We start from the raw sequence: 18,341 nt of genomic DNA, 5'->3' as shown, positions 1-18,341 counted from the left end.
CTTGGCCCAGACTCAGCTTTCTGGATTTACATCCACCTTCCTGTTTGCCAATGGGTGGTGGAGGACCAGAGAGATGAAGTTAGTTGCTCAAGATCACACAGCAAGACTTGGGCAGAGCCAGGCCCTGTCCCAGATCCAGCCAAGCTCAAAGCCAGGGCTTTGTCCACTGACGACAGCTACGACCACTGAGTACACACTGTGCAAGGCAGTGCCCAGGCGCCAATGAATGCCCCTCACCCCAGCCCCACAGGAGCCTGAGGCTCTTGGGGGAAGTGATTGGCCCCTTCTCGGACCCGTTCCTACACTTTGTCCTTGTCCCGTGGAAGATGTCCTCAGTGGGGCTTCCTCACGGAAGTGCCACACACCTGCCTACCCACCACCTATCTCCACAACACTTTTATGTAGGCTGCCAGCCACTCCATGAGGCAAGCTCTTTTGCCACCACCCCACATTACAATAGCACCAAGCACAGAGAGGTGAGGTGACTGGCCCAAGGGCATGCAGCCATTCTGAAGAGGAGCCCCGGCAAAGACCCAGGTCTGGCTGGGGCTAAGACGGGCCTGGTTTTCATGGGTGTTGTAGAGATGACTCAGGCAAAGCCTACCCCCAGGTCACAGATGAGGAAATAGAGGCCCAAAGAGGAGTAGAGGCTAGCGTCTGATCACACAGGAAGTCGGGGCCAGCTGGTAGCCCCCAGCCTGGGCACTTCCTCCACGTGAGTCTCCTCGAGCTGGGCTTTCAGCGCCAATGAGCACTTGCCTTCAAAGTCCAGAGTACAGATGCAGGTGGGGCGTAGACGCGCTCCTCAAAGGGTAGTCCTCTTCCGTAAATTTCAAAGGTGATATGTTGACAGGTCTGTTGTAAAGCTCACAATGAAAAGCCTTGGAGGAATCCCCAGGAAAGGAAAACCAGGGGAGACTCAAAGATAAAGCTGTGGAGGTGTGGGGGAGGGAGAAGAGAGGAGGGCGGGCCCTGGCTCACTTGCTGGCTTCCCCCGTATGTTCCTACCCTCGGTGGTTTTCCCTCGGATTCGGCTAGACCCCTCACACTCAGAAAACCCCACAAACCCTCCTGGCACCAGCTTACATAGGTATGCCATCAGTGGGACGACTATGCCCTCTACCATGTGACAGCCCAGGGCTCAGAGAATAAGGCCACATGGGTGGGTCCAGAGCCAGCCTGGCCTAGGAGCCCCAACCTCCATATAGGAACTGATATTTCTCATAATAACCCAGGAGCTTCCAGAGGTCTTAACAAGGGACATGCTGAGTTACAAGAAGCAGCACTTTCAGGGGAGCCCAAAGCCATGGCTTCCCACCAGGTGTTCCTCGTTCATGTTCAGTCTTCCAGTTTGCCAACTGGGGGGGGTCACCTTTTATAAGCAATGTCGCCTGACAGCACAGCCACCATTCCACCTTTATCAGATTTCCATAGAAAAGGCAGAAGAAAGTTCATCCAAGGTCTCTCTCCCCTAGAGGAGTAAGGGCTTTATTGCCCCCCCACTCGCACTCACGACCACCCAACAGCACAGGCCCGCCTGCCCCCCAGTGTCTGGAGCGCGCCTCCCTGCCCGGGCAGCCCACCCTGCTGCTCAGAAGAGGCCCCACGCAGGGCCCTGCACCCGCACCACAGCCCACAGCCCGGCTCCTGTGCTCTCGCTTCAGGGGAGAAGATGTTCCAGATCGACAGTGGGAGGAACGCGCCCCTGCACTCGCCGCCCTCGGAGCACTACACCATCATCTTCAACACCTTCGTCATGATGCAGCTCTTCAACGAGATCAACGCCCGCAAGATCCACGGCGAGCGCAACGTCTTCGATGGCATCTTCCGGAACCCCATCTTCTGCACCATCGTGCTGGGCACCTTTGCCATCCAGGTAGCCAGGCTGCCTTCCTCACCTGGGCCTGGGTGGGCATGGGCGGCCGGAGCCCAGCCACAGTGCCCTGCAAGCCGCCCTGACGGTGTCTGTCTGTCTGTCTCGCCTCTCTGTTCCCTTTCCCCTCCAGATAGTGATTGTGCAGTTTGGGGGTAAGCCATTCAGCTGCGCCCCACTGCAGCTGGACCAGTGGATGTGGTGTATATTCATCGGCTTAGGAGAGCTCGTCTGGGGCCAGGTAAGTTTGGGATGGGTTGCAGGAGCTTGCCTGTCAGTGGGAGAAGGGCAAGAGCACTGCCGGGGAATCCAGGAGCCCCAGGAATGGGTGCCAGTTCTGCCAGAGACTCGCTGTCTGTCCCTGGGCAAGGCCTTCATCATCTCTGGGCATCTGAGCAACGGGAGTGGGCCAAGGTGCCATTTGGGTCCCATCACGGTGATTTTTGCCTTATATCTAGGTACCACTGATCCAGTTATCTACTTAACGTTTTCTTTTCAGCACGTCAGTTTTTTTTACTGAAATTTATTTCAAAGGAAAACTTTATATTATTAACATGAGTGGAAAATCAATATCACTTGTCATAAATAGAAGCTAACAAAAAACTAGCGTAATGAAAACAGTGTAATGACACTCTAACGGGATACTATGGCCCTGCCAAGGCTCAGAGCCTGAAGCCGGCTAGTTGTTAAAAAGGGAGATTAGGAGGTGGTGTGACTGAGGGTGTTGACGGGAGATTCATAAGTGGCAAGACACCAAGCAGAGGCTCCTGCGGGCCCTGAGGGAACGTGAGACGGGTGAAGTCCACCATGCCACAGAGCTACTCGGTGCTGTCTGTGGCCATCTGAGATCCTCCTGCTTTGGGGACCCCTGGGCTGGATGCTCTGTAGGGGCCCTTCCAGCTATGACCCCAGAACATTCTCCCACCGGTTCCCTTTCCTACTATTGCCCAAGTTCCAGAAATGCACACACGTGTGCACATACACACACCATCACACACACATACGTACACACACCATCACAGTGCTTACAACTTGCAGCTCAAAGGCAACTGCCCAGGATGTGCTGGTGCTTGTGACATGTGCCCCGAGCTGAATCCCGAGCCACACGGGCTTTATCCCCATGATGCTTTGTCACCCAGGCAGTGGGGGCCCCAACAGACCTGAGACAGCGTACTTGCCTCCAAGCTGTTTGCAGCTTTCAGTTCATGCCAATGGCAGAAATTAACTAAAAGATAAGAAGAAAATTTAGTTTCATCCAAAAGAAACTTCTTTGGAGAGTCATAAACTAGATTTGACTTAGTAGCCCCATTCCCTGGGCACCCTCGGGGCCATGCCATCTTTATTTCACTGGGGCCCACACCCTCTGGGAGCTCTCAGAAGTCTGGGCAGGCAGACTTCTAACGCCTAAGGACAACGCCAGCAGGCAATGCCTACCTTAAACTCGCAGAGAACCCCTGAGGCTGAGTGTCCAGGCCAACCCCTGTCTGTCCCTGCAGGAGATATAAGGGACCTCTGACCTCCACCACCTCAGCTTCCCCATAGGGCCTGCAACCCAGGCCTCAGCCCCATGGACAACCCCTTTGAAGGAAGAGTAAGAATGAAGGTGTGTCCCCTTCCCATACTTCCTTCCCTTGCCGGGAAGGCAACCGTTCCCGTAGGGCACCCAGCCCCTGAGCCCCTGTTGTCATGTTGGGTACCCAGAACCCAGTGACCTCAGGAGAAATGAGCCCAGAGGCCTGAGGGCCAACCACGGGCCAGGCTTGTGCACGGCACCTCAGACACACCATGTCGCTTAACCCCCAGCTCTAAGCACTGCCCGCAGCTCTCCAGATGGGAAAACCAGAGCTCAGACAGGTTACATGACTTGCCCAGGATCACATGACCAGAAGGGTCTGGGCTATTCCCATCTGTCCAACTCCTAAAGGCCAAGATTTTCCACTGTGTCCTCCTGACTCTGGACGAGTGAGTGAATTAACAAGCAAATTATTATAAGAGATTGAAAGGTTGAATTGAGAAATGGGTGAGATGAGTTAAGGAATAAGTTGAACGTGTAATTAGGAAAGCAGGTGAGGGGAAAGGGAGGGTGAGAGGGAAAAGGGAGGGTGGAAGGAAGGGAAGGAGGCTGACTAAGGGACAGCGCCCCTTGCCCTGACGTTGCCTGTGTCCTCTGCAGGTCATTGCCACCATCCCGACCAGCAGGCTCAAGTTCCTCAAGGAGGCGGGCAGGCTCACGCAGAAGGAGGAGATCCCAGAGGAGGAGCTCAACGAGGATGTGGAGGAGATAGACCACGCTGAGCGGGAGCTGCGGCGGGGCCAAATCCTGTGGTTCCGAGGCCTAAATCGGATCCAAACCCAGGTAGCGGAAGCTCCCAGGGCCAGGCCCACGCCTGGCTGGGCGGGGTTGGTGGACATATGCCTGCTCCCTGTCACCCCCAGGGCCACGGAGGCCAGGGTCCAGACCTGCTCTCACCATCTCACCAGCCTTTTGTGCACCCACGTTCCTCACACGCACTCTCCCGTGGCTGCTAACGAAACAGCTGCCTCCTCGGGAACATTCCACCTCACCCTCTCGGCCAGCAAACGGTGGGACCGGGTGGCTAGGGGTTTGCCCCTGAGGGCAGGGGAGGGGCTGACCCTGAGGGCTGAGGTGACTGAGGGGCTGTAGTCAGGGCATCTGGGCCCTGGGATCAGGGCTGCAGGGCAGCTACCAGAAAGGGCACCGCAAGGCTGGGGACCGGGCTGCGTCAGGCCCGGGCAGCAGCTTCAGGCCAGGGTTGGCCCCAGATTCTCCCGGGCCCGGGGATCAACCGCTGAGGTCTGGTCGCTTCTACACATGCGCACACGGTCTCTTCCTCCACAGGGGGCTTCACCGGGTTTCGAGGCAGCTCTGCAGGGCAAAGCTTGGTTTTCCCCAGACACACACAGACACACGTGCATACCAAGACATGCAGAGCACTCCTGCCAGACGCGTGTCCAGCCAGAAGCAGCTTTCTTCCCTAGGACACAGACTGCCTAGCTGCTACATGCCACATGCTGTGACCGCGCAGCCCCACACACAGGCCACAGGCTCTCACGGGAGCCAGCCCCTCGGTCTGGGGTGGGGTTCTAGTTCATAGCATGCTTTCCCTGCCCAATGAGATGAGGAACAGAGGGGCTATGAAACTAAGACTAAACCCAGACCAGCCGGCAGAGCGGCATCTGGCACGTCCATAGCCACCCCACCCTCCCATACTCTGGGAAGTGTGGCCGAGGCCCCCACCTCTGTCCTGCCCAGTGGCCTAGCCCTTCATTTAACAAACATGATACACAGTACATCACCTGGGCTGCCTCACACCCATAGTACACTGTCCCAAACATCATCTCGTTGGCCTTCACAGCCCCCTAAGAGGTAGGTATGCCCCCTCCAGTTTTAGGGGTGACTGGGGTTCAGGAGACAGCCCTTCCCGAGAGCCGGGGTTTGGGACGGAGGCAGGTTTCAGACCCAGAGCCGCCTGATGTAGCCTGGGCTCTCCTCCCGGACAAAAACCCTAGCACCCAGCCCTCCAGGGGCAGCTGGCAGTGCACACAGCCTTGGTGCTGTACCAGCCTGGCCACAAAGCCGTTTAGGAGTCTCCGGGTTGCAGGAGGACACTGGTTTCCTGAGTGGGTATGAGTGCCTATTCAGCCTGGTTCTTACGGAACACTAAGGTGGGCCAGGTGGTTTGCCACTCACAGATAACCCTGCCAGGTAGGTGGCATTATCCCTTCTGAAGGACAAGAAACTACACTCAGGTGACTCACCCAAGGTCACCTCGCTTGTAAGTGGCAGAGCCGGGATTTGGGGCAAGGTCTGTCCACCCCAGAGCCCCCACCATAGCACTCTGGCTCCATGCCTGGCCCCAAGGGGGGATAAGCACCCCCACTTGCTTCCAAACACCATGTTTAACCACCCTCGGCCCCCAACCAAGCCTATTGGCCCCGGAGCCACTAGAGCAGGACACAGGCTGGACCCCTGTGTCCTGCCTGGGACCCTGGGGCCTCCACATGGGCCCGGAGCCTGAGCAGACATCTTTCAGAGTCTTGGAGTGTGTCTGGTATTTTTTGTTTTGATTTCAGTGATGTCATTGTTGCCGTGGCTGCGGCTTCCTTGTGGCATTGCGCCTGTCAGTCGTGTACCTGTTGTGTTCGTTTTCGCAACTTGTCTCGTTCTCTCCTCCGTTGCAGATTGAAGTAGTCAATACTTTCAAGAGCGGGGCCTCCTTTCAGGGGGCCCTGCGGAGACAGTCCTCCGTCACCAGCCAGAGCCAGGACGTAGCCAATCTCTCTAGCCCTAGTCGCGTGTCGTTGTCCAATGCTCTTTCCTCTCCGACCAGCCTTCCTCCTGCTGCAGCTGGGCGTGAGTGTGAATCCTTACCGCCTCGGGCGCCACCGACTAGCCTAGCGCCGGGCGGGCAGGCGGGCAGGGGCCGGGGCTCCAAGGACATGGGGGGCAGCCGCCACGGTTAGGCCCCGGGGGCTGGGGGCCACAGTTGTTCAGGAGATCATAGCCATCACAGAGTATCAGTCACTTGGTGGGTCAGCTGGGGTCAGGCTCGGGTTACAACCAGTCAGTCGGGGTCATGAAGGTCACAAGTGGTCACAAACTCTGGGTCAGTCCAAGGCTCACCATCAGTCAGGGAGGTTTCGGTCATCAAGTGTCCCAGTCACAGCAGCCCAGTCAGCTGGGGACATGGGGTGTCCCAATCAGTCTAGGGTCATACTCCGTCAGGAAAAGCCTGGCCCATGAGGACAAGCGTCAGAGTTGGTCAGGAGGTGACAGTCTGCAGTCAACTCCAGGCAAAGACTTCCCTTGAGTCAAAGCTGGCAGAGGTCACAGTCAGTCACAGTGGGGTCCAGCTGGGAGAGGGGTCACTGTAGGTCAGAGGTCACTGTAGGTCAGAGGTCACAGTCCATCAGGGGTCTTAGACTCCCAAGAGATCGTGGCATGGGGGTCCCACACACAATGATTCAGAACCCTTTGCCCTCTCTCTTGCAAACCTAATGGCATCAGCTGCCTGACACATCCTTTTCCTCGCATGCTGAGGGTCTGGCTCCCACCCGGAAGGGACAAGGCCCCTGAGCCACTCAGCTTGACCTCAGGTAGAAAACAGTGGGCCGAGCCTCATGTCTTGGCTGGGTGCCGGAAGGCCTGCATGGGGCTAGTCCAACACTTTGCTTCCTGCCTTCCTTGTCGGAGAGACGGCCTGGGATTCTGACCCCCTCTATCGTCTCCCTCCTGTCAGGCTCCTGCCCTCACACCACCACTTCTGACCTGGGCCTCTCATCTCTCGCCTTGCCTACATCTTTCGGAGCCCCTGTGGCTTCAGTTCCCGGTGGGAATAAGAAGTCTCTATTTACCACCTGCCTCTCTTACCTTGTCTCCGGTCAGCCTCTCCCAAACTTCAAGGGAGCCCTGTTCTGGTTTTACCAGATCACCACCATTTGCTCCCGTCGCTAGTGCTTGGACTTCTCTGACGATGAATAGGCTCTGGATCTCATCTCTTGACACTTTATAAGGTGCCCCTATCCCCACCCAAACACGGAACACGCACCACCCACATCCCAGCCACTGAGCAGGAGACGACCTGGGTGCTGGGTGGGAACTATGCCTTCTGAGCCGTCTGGCAGAAGGCACAAGCCACAGAGAGCCTGCTGATGGCATATGCTCGTGTCCCAGGACCTTTCAATGGAAGCAGTCCTGCCAGGTATGCAAGATGATAGGAAGGATGCAGGAAAGGGGAGAAAGCCCCTTCGTGTGCCTTCATTAGCACAAAAACACAGCGATGGAGAGGCCAGACTAGCCAACGTGAAGTGGATGGTGTCCAAGTCACATTTCCATGAGGTGGTGTCACTAGGGCATCACTGCCAGGCTTTCTCGGGGTAGGAAACACTTTGGTCCCATCCTTTCCCCCTCTACACCAGAGAGCCCTCGCCTTGAGGGGAGCCCCTCACCCAGCTGGCCTACTCTGTTCAGCTTGGCTCTGGCCTCGCTCAGTGCTACCACCTGTCTTGAAATGCAGTGACCAAAAGTGTTCCGGCCTGGGGAGCCACTTGGGAAAGAAGGCCTTTCTTTTAGTTCCTGCCACCCCTCCCAGTGATACCGGCCTCCCTCTGGCAGGATCTGACGGCCAGAGGTCTGGCTTCTGGGTGCCCGTTCAGTTCTTTGTCCCATCTTGGCTCCACCTCTTTCTTGAAGCGCAGCTTCTCATTGGCCACAAAAGAGCTGATCTGTCATCCCTGCCTCACAGCCTTTGAAAGTCTTCCCTGGGTTTAGCACCTCCGCTTTCACAGTCTAGAAGAAAGAACTCAGTCATCTCAAACCTTGGAAACTGAATTCTCATCTTTTCTTCTGTCATTTATAAAACCATTCAATAAGGCCGGTCCTGGGACAATCATTTCTTAGCACGTCTTCTTCAGAGAACTATCCATTGCTGCCCACCCTTCACTTCCTATCTCGAAGCCAATTTCCTTCCAGGCCTGATTGATCCCCGTTATCCTATGGTGACCCCAGCTTTGAAACAGCCTTTGCAAAGGAGCCTATAGGCCTTGCCCATGACCCCTCTTTCTCTCCGACGACCAAAACGGACTGGTCAGGCACAACTCCCACCTGCCTCTCCCCCACGAATTGTGCCTCCTTAAGAATCTTACATTTCTACCCTCTAATGTAGAATCCGTCCTGTAATTCCGGCCGCCTTCTTGAACCCTTTCTTGAGCATGTGATCTCAAAAAGAGCCTTCCCAAGAGTACTGGTTCCAAAAGGGATCACAACCTCTGTGGTTTCAACAGACACATTTTGGTCAGCACCATTCCAAAGCAAACTCTAACTGAATACCCACTAGTTCCTCCTTTACTAGAATAGTTTCCATAACAGTGTCACCTCCTCTGGTCTCCAAGGACTCTGAGGACCCTCTAGATACCAGGAAGGGTCCCTTCAGAAGCCAAAAGGCTTTCTTCCCACAGGGCGGTAGGAAGCAGGTGGCCAGGAAGAGAAGGGGAAGGATGAAGTGGTCGGCTGCCCCCCGCCTCCTCTGAGCAGGGTCTTTTTTTTGGGGGGGGGGTCCTCCCGCAGAGGAGGGTGGCCACGTGCATGCTGAGTCGCCAACACCTGGTGCCTGTGTGCCCTGGAAGGAGTCACATTACTGTCCCCAGGGTTATCAAGAGCAGACCACAAAGGCTGAGGACAGGGCAGTGTGTGCTTGGACCGACTTCTGACTCATGACTTTGGGGTGGGAACTGCCCCCCATGTTACACATCCCTCCCCCAGCAGCTCTGGGAGGTTGGGGGCCCCAGACAGACAGGTGTATGCAGTGACAGGGCAGTCCGGTCAGACTGGCATCCCTAATGTTTAGGAGGGAACTCTGTCCACACTCCTGCTTTCTTCTTCTGACTAACTTAAACATGAGTTTGTTGTTTTCCTCCGGAAACGTAATAACACACCCCTAATGCCTTATACTTGAGCCTCACTCAACGTCTTCCCAAGCAGTTCCCCGTATCCTTCATCTCACATATGCCTCACAACTGAAATAGAAGGAGGGGGGACCTGCCAATACATCCATTTAACTAAGAAAGACACTGAGGCTCAGAGAAATGCACTGACTTGGCCAAGATCACACAGCAACTGAGTGGCAAGAAGTCCGACTGCAAAGCCCCTCATTTTCCCCATCACCCCACACCACTTCCCAGACAACACACAGACGTGGAGCCCTCAGAGGTTGGATTTCCATTCTGGAACCAGGGCACACCCATAGCCTCATACAGTGGAAAGGAGCTAGTCCTCTGGGATCCAGAGGCCAGGAAAGCTGTTTCTCTGCTTGAATCTCCACAGCATGGCAGGGAAGGGGAGAAGGGCGCCTTCCCGCTGGTGATCAGGGACAAAATCAGCATTCCGCTCTTTGATCCAAGGCTAAGCTGCCTGATTCCACAGCCCCTCTTCCTTATTCCCCTCAAATTCCTAACCTATTTTCAGCCACCTGTGTATTTAGCATTTAGGTCTTGTGTTCATCAGTAAATCCTGCTCCTTCAAATCACCCAGGCCGCAAGCAACCGACGCCGGCTTCAGGCACGGCCACTTGCTGGACACCACACCTGCTGGCTAGGGCCTCTCCTACTCGCACTTCCCCTTCAGACCCTGGTTCTGAGGACGGCTAGGGCAAGGCGTGCGCATCTCTTAGGGGGAGGGGTGAGGGAAAGGAAAGAAAATGGACCACTCATTAGTGTTTTGGTAACTAGTTTAGTGCAGTCTTGGGTTGGTGAGAAAACGGCTTGCTTCTGGGGGGGACCCTAGACCTCTCTGCTTTCTGAATATTCCATGTGTTTGTTTCCCTAGAGGGCTAGAGAACCCTGGACACAGAGTTCAGCAAGAGAGAGTGAAATTAAAAGAGGTTGTGAGTCTTTAACCTTGAGCCTGAAATGAATGTGAATCAATCCCAGACTCTTGGCTTCCTTGAAGCCGGGTAAACATTCGAGTATGTCGAACGACCCGAACCATCCCAGACAGCGGCCTCTGCAGCTCCTCAGAGCCCTCTCACGGCGGCCACAGGCCTCCCCTTCCCGTTGTGCTGATGAAACGAAAATGCCTGAAACCCCCCAGATGGGGCCTTTCCTCTCTTTCCCCTCACCCCCAGGCCCAAGTGCAGCTAGGACCACAAAATCCCAGCTTCAGGGTAGACAGGGAGGAGAGATGGAAGAGCTTTTTTTTCTTCCCGTACTTTTTTCCATTTCAGCCGCGGAGAGAACCGAAGTGGAGACTTGAGATGGCTGTGGCGGGGTGTCCCGAAAGTCTTGTCCCTACAGTCTTGTTCAGAGCAGTTCATTCTTTCTGTCGTCTCCATGCCAGGGGGAGGGCGAGGGGCCTGCATCTCATTGTGTGTCGTCCCCTCTGCGTTGTCAGTCCCACGACAGGGTCCTGCCACCATCCCTCCTCCTCCACCAGGCACTCCGGCTGGCATCTTACTGCAGTTCAGCTTCAGAACACACTGGACACTAGGATGAGTAGCTACAATGATAATTAGTATTCCCATTTTACAGATAAGAAAACTGAGGCCCGCAACACCTTTTTGTTGTTATTTTCACTTAATCAAAGCTGTATGGCCCACTTATCAGGAGGTCAGAATATGTAATAATCTCTATAGAGCCACAAACAGGGAATCCAAGGAGAAAGAAACCTCAGGACAGCCCCATGGCCGTCACTAATGCACAGCGTCTGGCTGGCTCTCATTGGCACCTGATGCCTCTTAGTCAAAGCACAATTCCAAGAGGCAGGGTTCCCTGAAGCCCCCAGCCCACAGCGCTTCAGAAGGAGAGGAACAGAGATGCTTTTGAGAAGACAAGGAAAAGTCAACACTAGAAAGGGATGGCTGACAGCAAAGGAGAAGAACTTTAAAAAACACCAAACTGTGCAATTCTTGACAAAGTTCAGTTCTTCTCTGTGCACTCTAAATTAAAAGGCAGTGGAGCATAAGATGTACTTTAGAAAGACTCCTCTCTGAAATAGTAAAATAAATCCTGAGCTAGGACACTTAAAACCATCAGCCACAGTCATCAAGAAAATGTCTTTCCATGGACAGGGTTTTCCCCACCTGCATCCCATCGACAAGCTGCCCGTGGGTTTACTGAGCACTCCACAAATCCTGGGCTCCTCACAGGCCTGTGGTGTGGGGGCAGCCACTGTTCTGGAGGGGAGGCCATGGGGGGGCACCTCGGCTAACCCTGGCTCCTTGGTGGTGCTGATGTTGCCGTGTTCCCCCACCACTGGCTCTGCTCCGAGTGGGGGCTGGAGAGAGAGGAGGAGGCGCCTTTGTCCAGAGTCCCCTCAGCCCCTTGAAATAAGTCACCACTCCCTCTCCCAGGACCCTCTTCAAAGCACCGGTCCTGTTCGTCTGCACCCTGCGACACAGGACGGGGGTGGCCAACGAGGCCGTGTGGCTTACCCACTGTCGAGGCACCAGCAGTGGCAGAGCCAGGACTCACACACGGGTCTTCCTGACTCCAAGTCCAGCGCCCTTTCCACTGGCCCAGATGACGCAATGTCCCACCTTCCTTCCGTTGTTCAGAGAACCATAGGGCTCCACCGAGACGCAGAACATGAAAGAACTTGCTGTTTGGAGCTCAGTTCCACAGCCCCTTAGGACCCCACCTAGGGCTGGGTTTGGCCATCTGATTCTGGCCTCGGTTTTGGGTTTTGTGTTTATAAAACACGAATAAAGAAAACAAATACCCCCAGGAAATAAGGGACCCCGAAGCCAACTCCAATGACTGGCCAGGGCTTTGAGTCAATACTCGAGTGTTTACCTCCAAAATGCATGAGGGAAAGAAACGTTGGGTACAAATGACCTCCGTTCACATTGTCCAGGCTTCCAAGTGTAGCGTGTGTCTGTCCGTGTGTGCCGTGTGGTCCCCCACCCCCACGTGGCATGCTCCCGCTCCCGAATGGCATCCATCCGCCGGCTCCTTCGTGCTTTCTGGCTGCCTCTGCTCTGCACCCCAGAAAGCCCTGAGTTGGCTTTGGTTTGTTTTGCTGCCTCGGTTTGATGTTCCTATTCTCGTGTGTCTTCTCTCATCCCTGTTCATCCATCTGTCTCTCCTTTCTGTTCCTTTTCTGTTTGTGACACGTTATCTGTTCCATGTGGTATGGTTTCTTAACTCCGTGGGTTTTCTTTAAGATTAATTTTTTAAAAATAGCCTCTCCTCCTTCCTCCTCTGTTCCCACCTGGCCCCACTCCCCTTCTGCATGGTTGAACCTGCTTTAAAGTTAACAAGGCTCGGTCTCTCCCCAGGTCTGAGTGCCACCGGAGTGGACTGTGCTTCCTCTGACCACTGTTTCCCGTCATCCCTTTCATGGAGCTTGATTCCTCCTGTCCTAATACTGTAGCTCTGACCAAAACCAAAGCAGTGTATTAAAAACCTCATGGATGTGTATAACCTGAGCCCCCTCTTCCATTCCCCCCCCCTCCTGTCCATGCCGTAACACTCAGCGACTATGGATTCCAGCCACCTGCTGTGCCCTGCCGCCTCTCTCACCTGCCCCTCCTCTGAGCCCCAGAGCTTGGCGCACACACACTCACACACACTCACACACACACACACACACACACTCACACACACCAGGGCAATGCTTCTCACGCCTGCTCTTCCCTTGCAGATCCGTGTCGTGAAGGCGTTCCGTAGCTCTCTCTATGAAGGTCTAGAAAAGCCTGAGTCTCGAACCTCCATCCATAATTTCATGGCTCATCCCGAATTCCGGATCGAAGATTCCCAGCCCCACATCCCCCTCATCGACGACACCGACCTGGAAGAAGACACCACGCTCAAGCAGAACTCGAGCCCGCCGTCCTCGCTCAACAAGAACAACAGCGCCATCGACAGCGGGATCAACCTGACGACGGACACAAGCAAATCAGCTACCTCTTCAAGTCCAGGGAGCCCCATCCACAGCCTGGAGACGTCGCTTTAGCTGAGGCCCCCACCGCCACCCGCCTCCCGGGCACCCACCCATCCAGGCACCCACTCACCCAAGCAGCAACGAGCAACAACAGGAAACCAAATACTGGCGAGAAAACCAACATTTCCACCCAACAGACCCTTTTTCTGGCTGCGATGCTGTTTGAACTCTTTTTCACTTTGAGGCCAGGGGAGGATCTCCTGTGGGGGCTTCCGGGAACGCGCAGTTTTCCCAGAACAAGCCCTTCCTGGCTCCTGCCCAAACACGAACCAGCCGTGCACCCCCGGCCGCCATGTCCCCTGCATGAATGTACTGTACACTTCCAGTCCTCCCCTTGTTTGGTGGTGGGGGATTGGGGAGGGTGTTTTTGTTTGTTTTCTTAGGCGGGAACTGCAAACAGACTCTTTTCTGAGACTATTTATCCAATCCACTGGTCTGTGAGTTTTCGAAACGCTTGCGCAGCATGGTCTCAGTTGTATAGGTTAATTTAACAACTTTTTGAAATTGCAGAGCTTAACTCGCCTAGTAGATTTGCACCAATGGAACCGAAGAACTTCATAAACACTCACGAGGTTATATCCATTTCTTTATATCTATATCAACGTATACTTATCCAAGACTGTATACGTACATATAGATAGGTAGATATATATATATATATATAAATATATATACATGGATATATAAAGTTTCTTTGCCGGCATGTTGCCTTGTTTCCGCTTAAATTGCTCTATTTTAACTTATTTATGTCCTAAAAGAAGAATGTAATTTGTTTACAAACTTGTAGATAATGTCTTTGGCTATTTGTACGGTTTAAGAACACTGGTGGCTGAGAGGCTATAAAAACAGCTCAGCCCACGAGACACTCCCCTGGATTGCATCCTTGGTGTTTTACGATAGCCATGCTCTGATTTTTGCCTGCTATTTCCGTTCGATCATGTCACTACCACGGAAGGTTCAGGCAGAAGCCAAATGCTACCGAGCATCCATCTGAGGGCTTTAACCCCGTGCTCCGTAGACAAAGGGAGAGGAGAGAGAAGGCTTCCTGGGCTTGGAGCGCCCACGGCCATCCTGGCCCGAGGATGACAGGATCCGCAAAGCATTGGTTGAAGACTTGTCTCTCAATGAAACTCGCTTGGGTTTACTAAGAGCATTTCCAAAAGAGGTTCTCTTTGGCACTGTCTGGACAGAGATGGAGGTAGTGTCGCAATATCATAAATGCTATTGTGTTGATTTTTTTTTTTAGTTAGTGATTTAGAGGTTTATTTCCTTATCAATTGCAGCATATGAGCTGTTGGCGTATTGGATGAGGATCATTATGGCTGGCTGCTTTTATTTTTATTTTTGAAGAAGAATAGCCTTTTTCTCTGCACTACTTAGATCCGAACGAACCTTACGATGTGTATATTGAGATGTATTCAGTGTGATTTTTAAACCAAATTGTCTTCCTATAGTCGCAATATATACTGTAGCCTTTTAACAGCAAGTCTTGCTTTCCCAGACAGAAAGCCATTCTGAAACCCTATAGTATCACAGGTGAGAAAAGGAGGTTATTTTTCCCTCAAGACAATTACAGCACTAGTAATCCCACTTAATAAGAGCTTATTTAATTGTACGTCAGCCTCTTAACTGCTAAGCACTTTGTGGGTATCAGCTTTTTTCATAAAAGAACTTTTGTATTTAATACAAAGTTTGCTTTGAGACTTTTCAGCATACGATCTTTTTCCATAAACTTGTACAGTGCAAAAGACATTTTGAATACCATGATCGATGACGTCCCATGCTTTGAGGAAAACCAAACACTTTCCGCCTCGCTGGTGAAATCCACTCCTCATACTGACCCTTCCCACAGTTGCTCTGAGTCAGCTGGCCCCTTCCCTTCTCCAGGCCCAGAGAATTCTTCCACACACCAGATGAGAGCCACTCGGGAAAAGAGCCATAGTCAGCTGGGAGGGCCTCCGTCTGGACGGCTGTGGAGAAACCTGAGGGTTTGGGATCCCAAGTCAGCCCATCCCGCCTGGCAAAACCTTCCTGGAAGGAAGACCTTCTTTGCAAGAGAGCATCACCTGAATGTCATGGAGAAATATCTCTGAATGTACCCAGCAGAGGAAACTGCATCCCCAAGGGGGTGACCAGCCCTCAGATATGCTTTTTGGATTCCAATACAACACCACCAAAAGCCAGCCCACTGCTCTTCTGCCTCCTGTGAAAGGAAAGACCTGCACATGTGAAACATGGGGCAGCCTTGGAACATGGTGGGTTTTTTGTAGTTTCCTTTCTCAAGGTTTTCCATCTCCCCACCTTCTTTGTTCCAGTCGTGTGTCCCCAACCTCATCCCATGACACCGGGAAGGCTGCGCTTGCACACCACGCTCCCTGTTTGTTTGGAGCCAGGATGCAAGGAAAACAGAAAGGGGTTTCTCTTAGTGGAGCCTAGCTCGGGGAAACAGGAAGCGAAGGAAGCTACCAAGAATGCCCCACATTTAGTGTTGCTCTTTTCTTGTCAGGAATGATGGATGCTCACACTCACACACACACACACACACACACACACATTCACACACACAGGAAATGATTGGTTTGTCAAAACTCACCGTAGTACATAAAGCTTGCACTCTGTGTCCTATATCTAGCAGCATGGGGTACGTTTGGCAGTTCACCCCATTAGGGGGTAAATAATTTATGACCATTCATCTGTTTTTATGAATTTTTTTATCTAGACAATAATTGTAAATAAAGAACTCACCGTCTCTGTTCATTTAATACTATGCAATGGTTATGCTTTCAATTGCTGACTCTTCTTACTCCCGCAGTGAGGTTCTGAAATGTCTGTGGTTGGAAAGACAAAAGGTAAAACCCAACATCAAACAGAACATATTTATTCTGTAACATATACTTTTTTCTAGTTTGAGCCCTCACCAGCCACTTAGCTTCTTTTCTGTCCTCTGGACACGGGCTCCAGGAGAAGGTAGCATATTCAGTTCTGAGGTCTAAGCTCCAACTTGTCTCCCCCAACAGATGAAGGAGGAGCGGGACCCATTCAGTGACCCCTGGGGCTGTAGAGTCGCCCACCTTTGGAGGCAAGCAGAGAGGAAACTGAGGAGTTTCCTTCCTGCGACTCAGGCAGTGCTTTCTCTAACTCAGACGCAGCCTCGATTGCTCCCACCAACTCCTCACCGAGGCCCCTGGCCCCCTTGTCCCAACCAGAGCATAGAGTTGACAAGAGGGAGGGTGCCCTGCTTCTAAGTTCTGACCAATGACAATGACTTCCGGGGGCAAGGACCCAGGACCTGTTTTATCCTGGGTATCCCGGTTGGTGAACAGCCACTTTTCCCCCAGTCATGTTCAATGGCACCTTTACCACACACTGACAGCTGAGATAGACTTGGGTCTATTTCTGGGACTTCTGTTCCCTTATCTGGGTGTCTCCTCTGGCACCAGCCACACAATTTCAATTACTGTTGTTTTATACAATATTTTACTATGTGCTGGGATAAGTACACTTTACTTTTTTTTTTAACAAAATTTCCTGGTTATTCTCTCACAACTAATCTTCCAAGTAAACTTTAAAATTTTGCCAAGACCTCCTACCACCCTGTCATTCTGTATGCAAACATCTTTCCGCTATTGTAAGCACTGTCCACTCAGGGTCACTAAATAGAGTGTCCTGTAACGAGAAACAAAAAGGGGGTCCTAAATCTTAAGGGAAGCCCGACGTTCATCCCGTACTACCTTTTGTTCCCTAAGCCAAGGTATCATCAGGAGAGGCCACCAACCCCCCACCCAATCCCAGTTTGGGATCCGAAATACCCACCTCAGCTGTGCCCAGTCCAGATGAGAAAGGTGTCTCCCCCAGATCTAGAGCTACCAGAATGTGTGGCCTAATTGTCTATGTGCCTGATTCTCCTGAACTGCTTTTTTTGCTCTTTATTCAAAGTTTTCAGTGGTAGTGTGCTAGGTCTTTTGGGATGCAGCAATTTCATGCCCAGTACTCACCACCCTGACTCCCTCTACCCATTTTTGCTCTACATACAAGAGGCTGTCAACCAGGTACACTGTGACGTGCCTCCCACCCATAACTCTTTCCATGGTGTCCAAGACCCCACCATTAGAAGATCAGGGGTGGGTGTATTGCTTGAAGGCTTTTGGGTCTTCCAGAGCCAAGGCCTAAATCAGACAACAGCAGAAAATCCCCAGGTCCTTTCCAAGCTCCAAAGCAAGCTCTCCTGATTTTCATGTAGAGATGCTATCCACCCAAGTGGGGGGAGGAGAATCCCTGGGCAGCAGCCATCACCCCCTCTACTCACGACAAGACATTTGAGGCTGCTTTGGGACTGCCCTTCTCAGCGCCCCAAGTCTGTTTTGTAATGCCTGTGGTGCTCTCCCTCTGGACCTTTCCTCTTGGGGGTCACCACACTTTGCTAACTCTTGTGTGCATATATTTTATAACAGAGTAGCGAGGAAATGGTGCCGCCTCCAGTTTCCACAAGCTGCCCGGGCTCTGGGGGGCTCTGGGACAATCGGGGCTGGGAAGTGACTGTGCTCTTATTGTACATTCTTTATTTCTCTGTATCTCTGGCTTGTGCTTTTTGTAATTAATGGGATTTGTCTGCCTTTTCAACACTATATTGAGCAATAACAATAAATGCACACGTGGAATCGCAGACACGGTACACATCACAAGGCCTTTTTCCGAAGGACAGCTGGCTCCCCACCCATCATGGATCGGAACTAGGGGAAACTGAGTCCCTGGGAGGGAAAGGCACTTTGCCCAAGGGTGCACAGCTCAGTGGGTGGTCTCTCTCCTTCCAGCAAGTTACATCTTTTGAACACCCACCATTTGAGGGAGACAAGTTTAATCTGCCATGAGTCATTAACCTTCCATGAGGAACAGCTGACAGTCCCAGAGAGCACGACTACGGAGGTAGCGGCCTAAGGAAGAAGAGATTCAGGGGCCAGCGGGTGTAGGGATAGGGGCACAAATAGGGGAAGGCTAAGAATGGCCTGATTT

General features: G+C 52.8%; 1 protein-coding gene across 12 annotated transcripts in view; it reads left to right on the top strand.

Moving 5' to 3' along the window:
* The window catches only part of ATP2B2 (ATPase plasma membrane Ca2+ transporting 2), a 358,541-nt gene extending 340,538 nt beyond the window's left edge, over positions 1 to 18,003 (top strand). For 8 of the 12 annotated variants that reach the window (XM_081072392.1, XM_081072393.1, XM_081072391.1 and 5 more), the window contains 4 exons: positions 1,665 to 1,876; positions 2,007 to 2,114; positions 4,047 to 4,229; positions 13,032 to 18,003. In XM_081072392.1, the coding sequence (XP_080928518.1) occupies positions 1,665 to 1,876; positions 2,007 to 2,114; positions 4,047 to 4,229; positions 13,032 to 13,343 (815 nt within the window). In that variant the 3' untranslated portion in view covers positions 13,344 to 18,003. Of the gene's footprint in view, positions 1 to 1,664; positions 1,877 to 2,006; positions 2,115 to 4,046; positions 4,230 to 6,076; positions 6,253 to 10,217; positions 10,273 to 13,031 lie in introns of all 12 variants that reach the window. The other 4 variants (XM_081072389.1, XM_081072397.1, XM_081072390.1 and 1 more) reach the window with 3 other exon arrangements.
* Positions 18,004 to 18,341: the final 338 nt, after the last annotated feature.

This window comes from Rhinolophus hipposideros, assembly GCF_964194185.1.
Source record: "Rhinolophus hipposideros genome assembly, chromosome: 14".
NCBI classification, from domain to species: domain Eukaryota; kingdom Metazoa; phylum Chordata; class Mammalia; order Chiroptera; family Rhinolophidae; genus Rhinolophus; species Rhinolophus hipposideros.
This window is presented reverse-complemented; position numbering and strand designations above follow the sequence as displayed.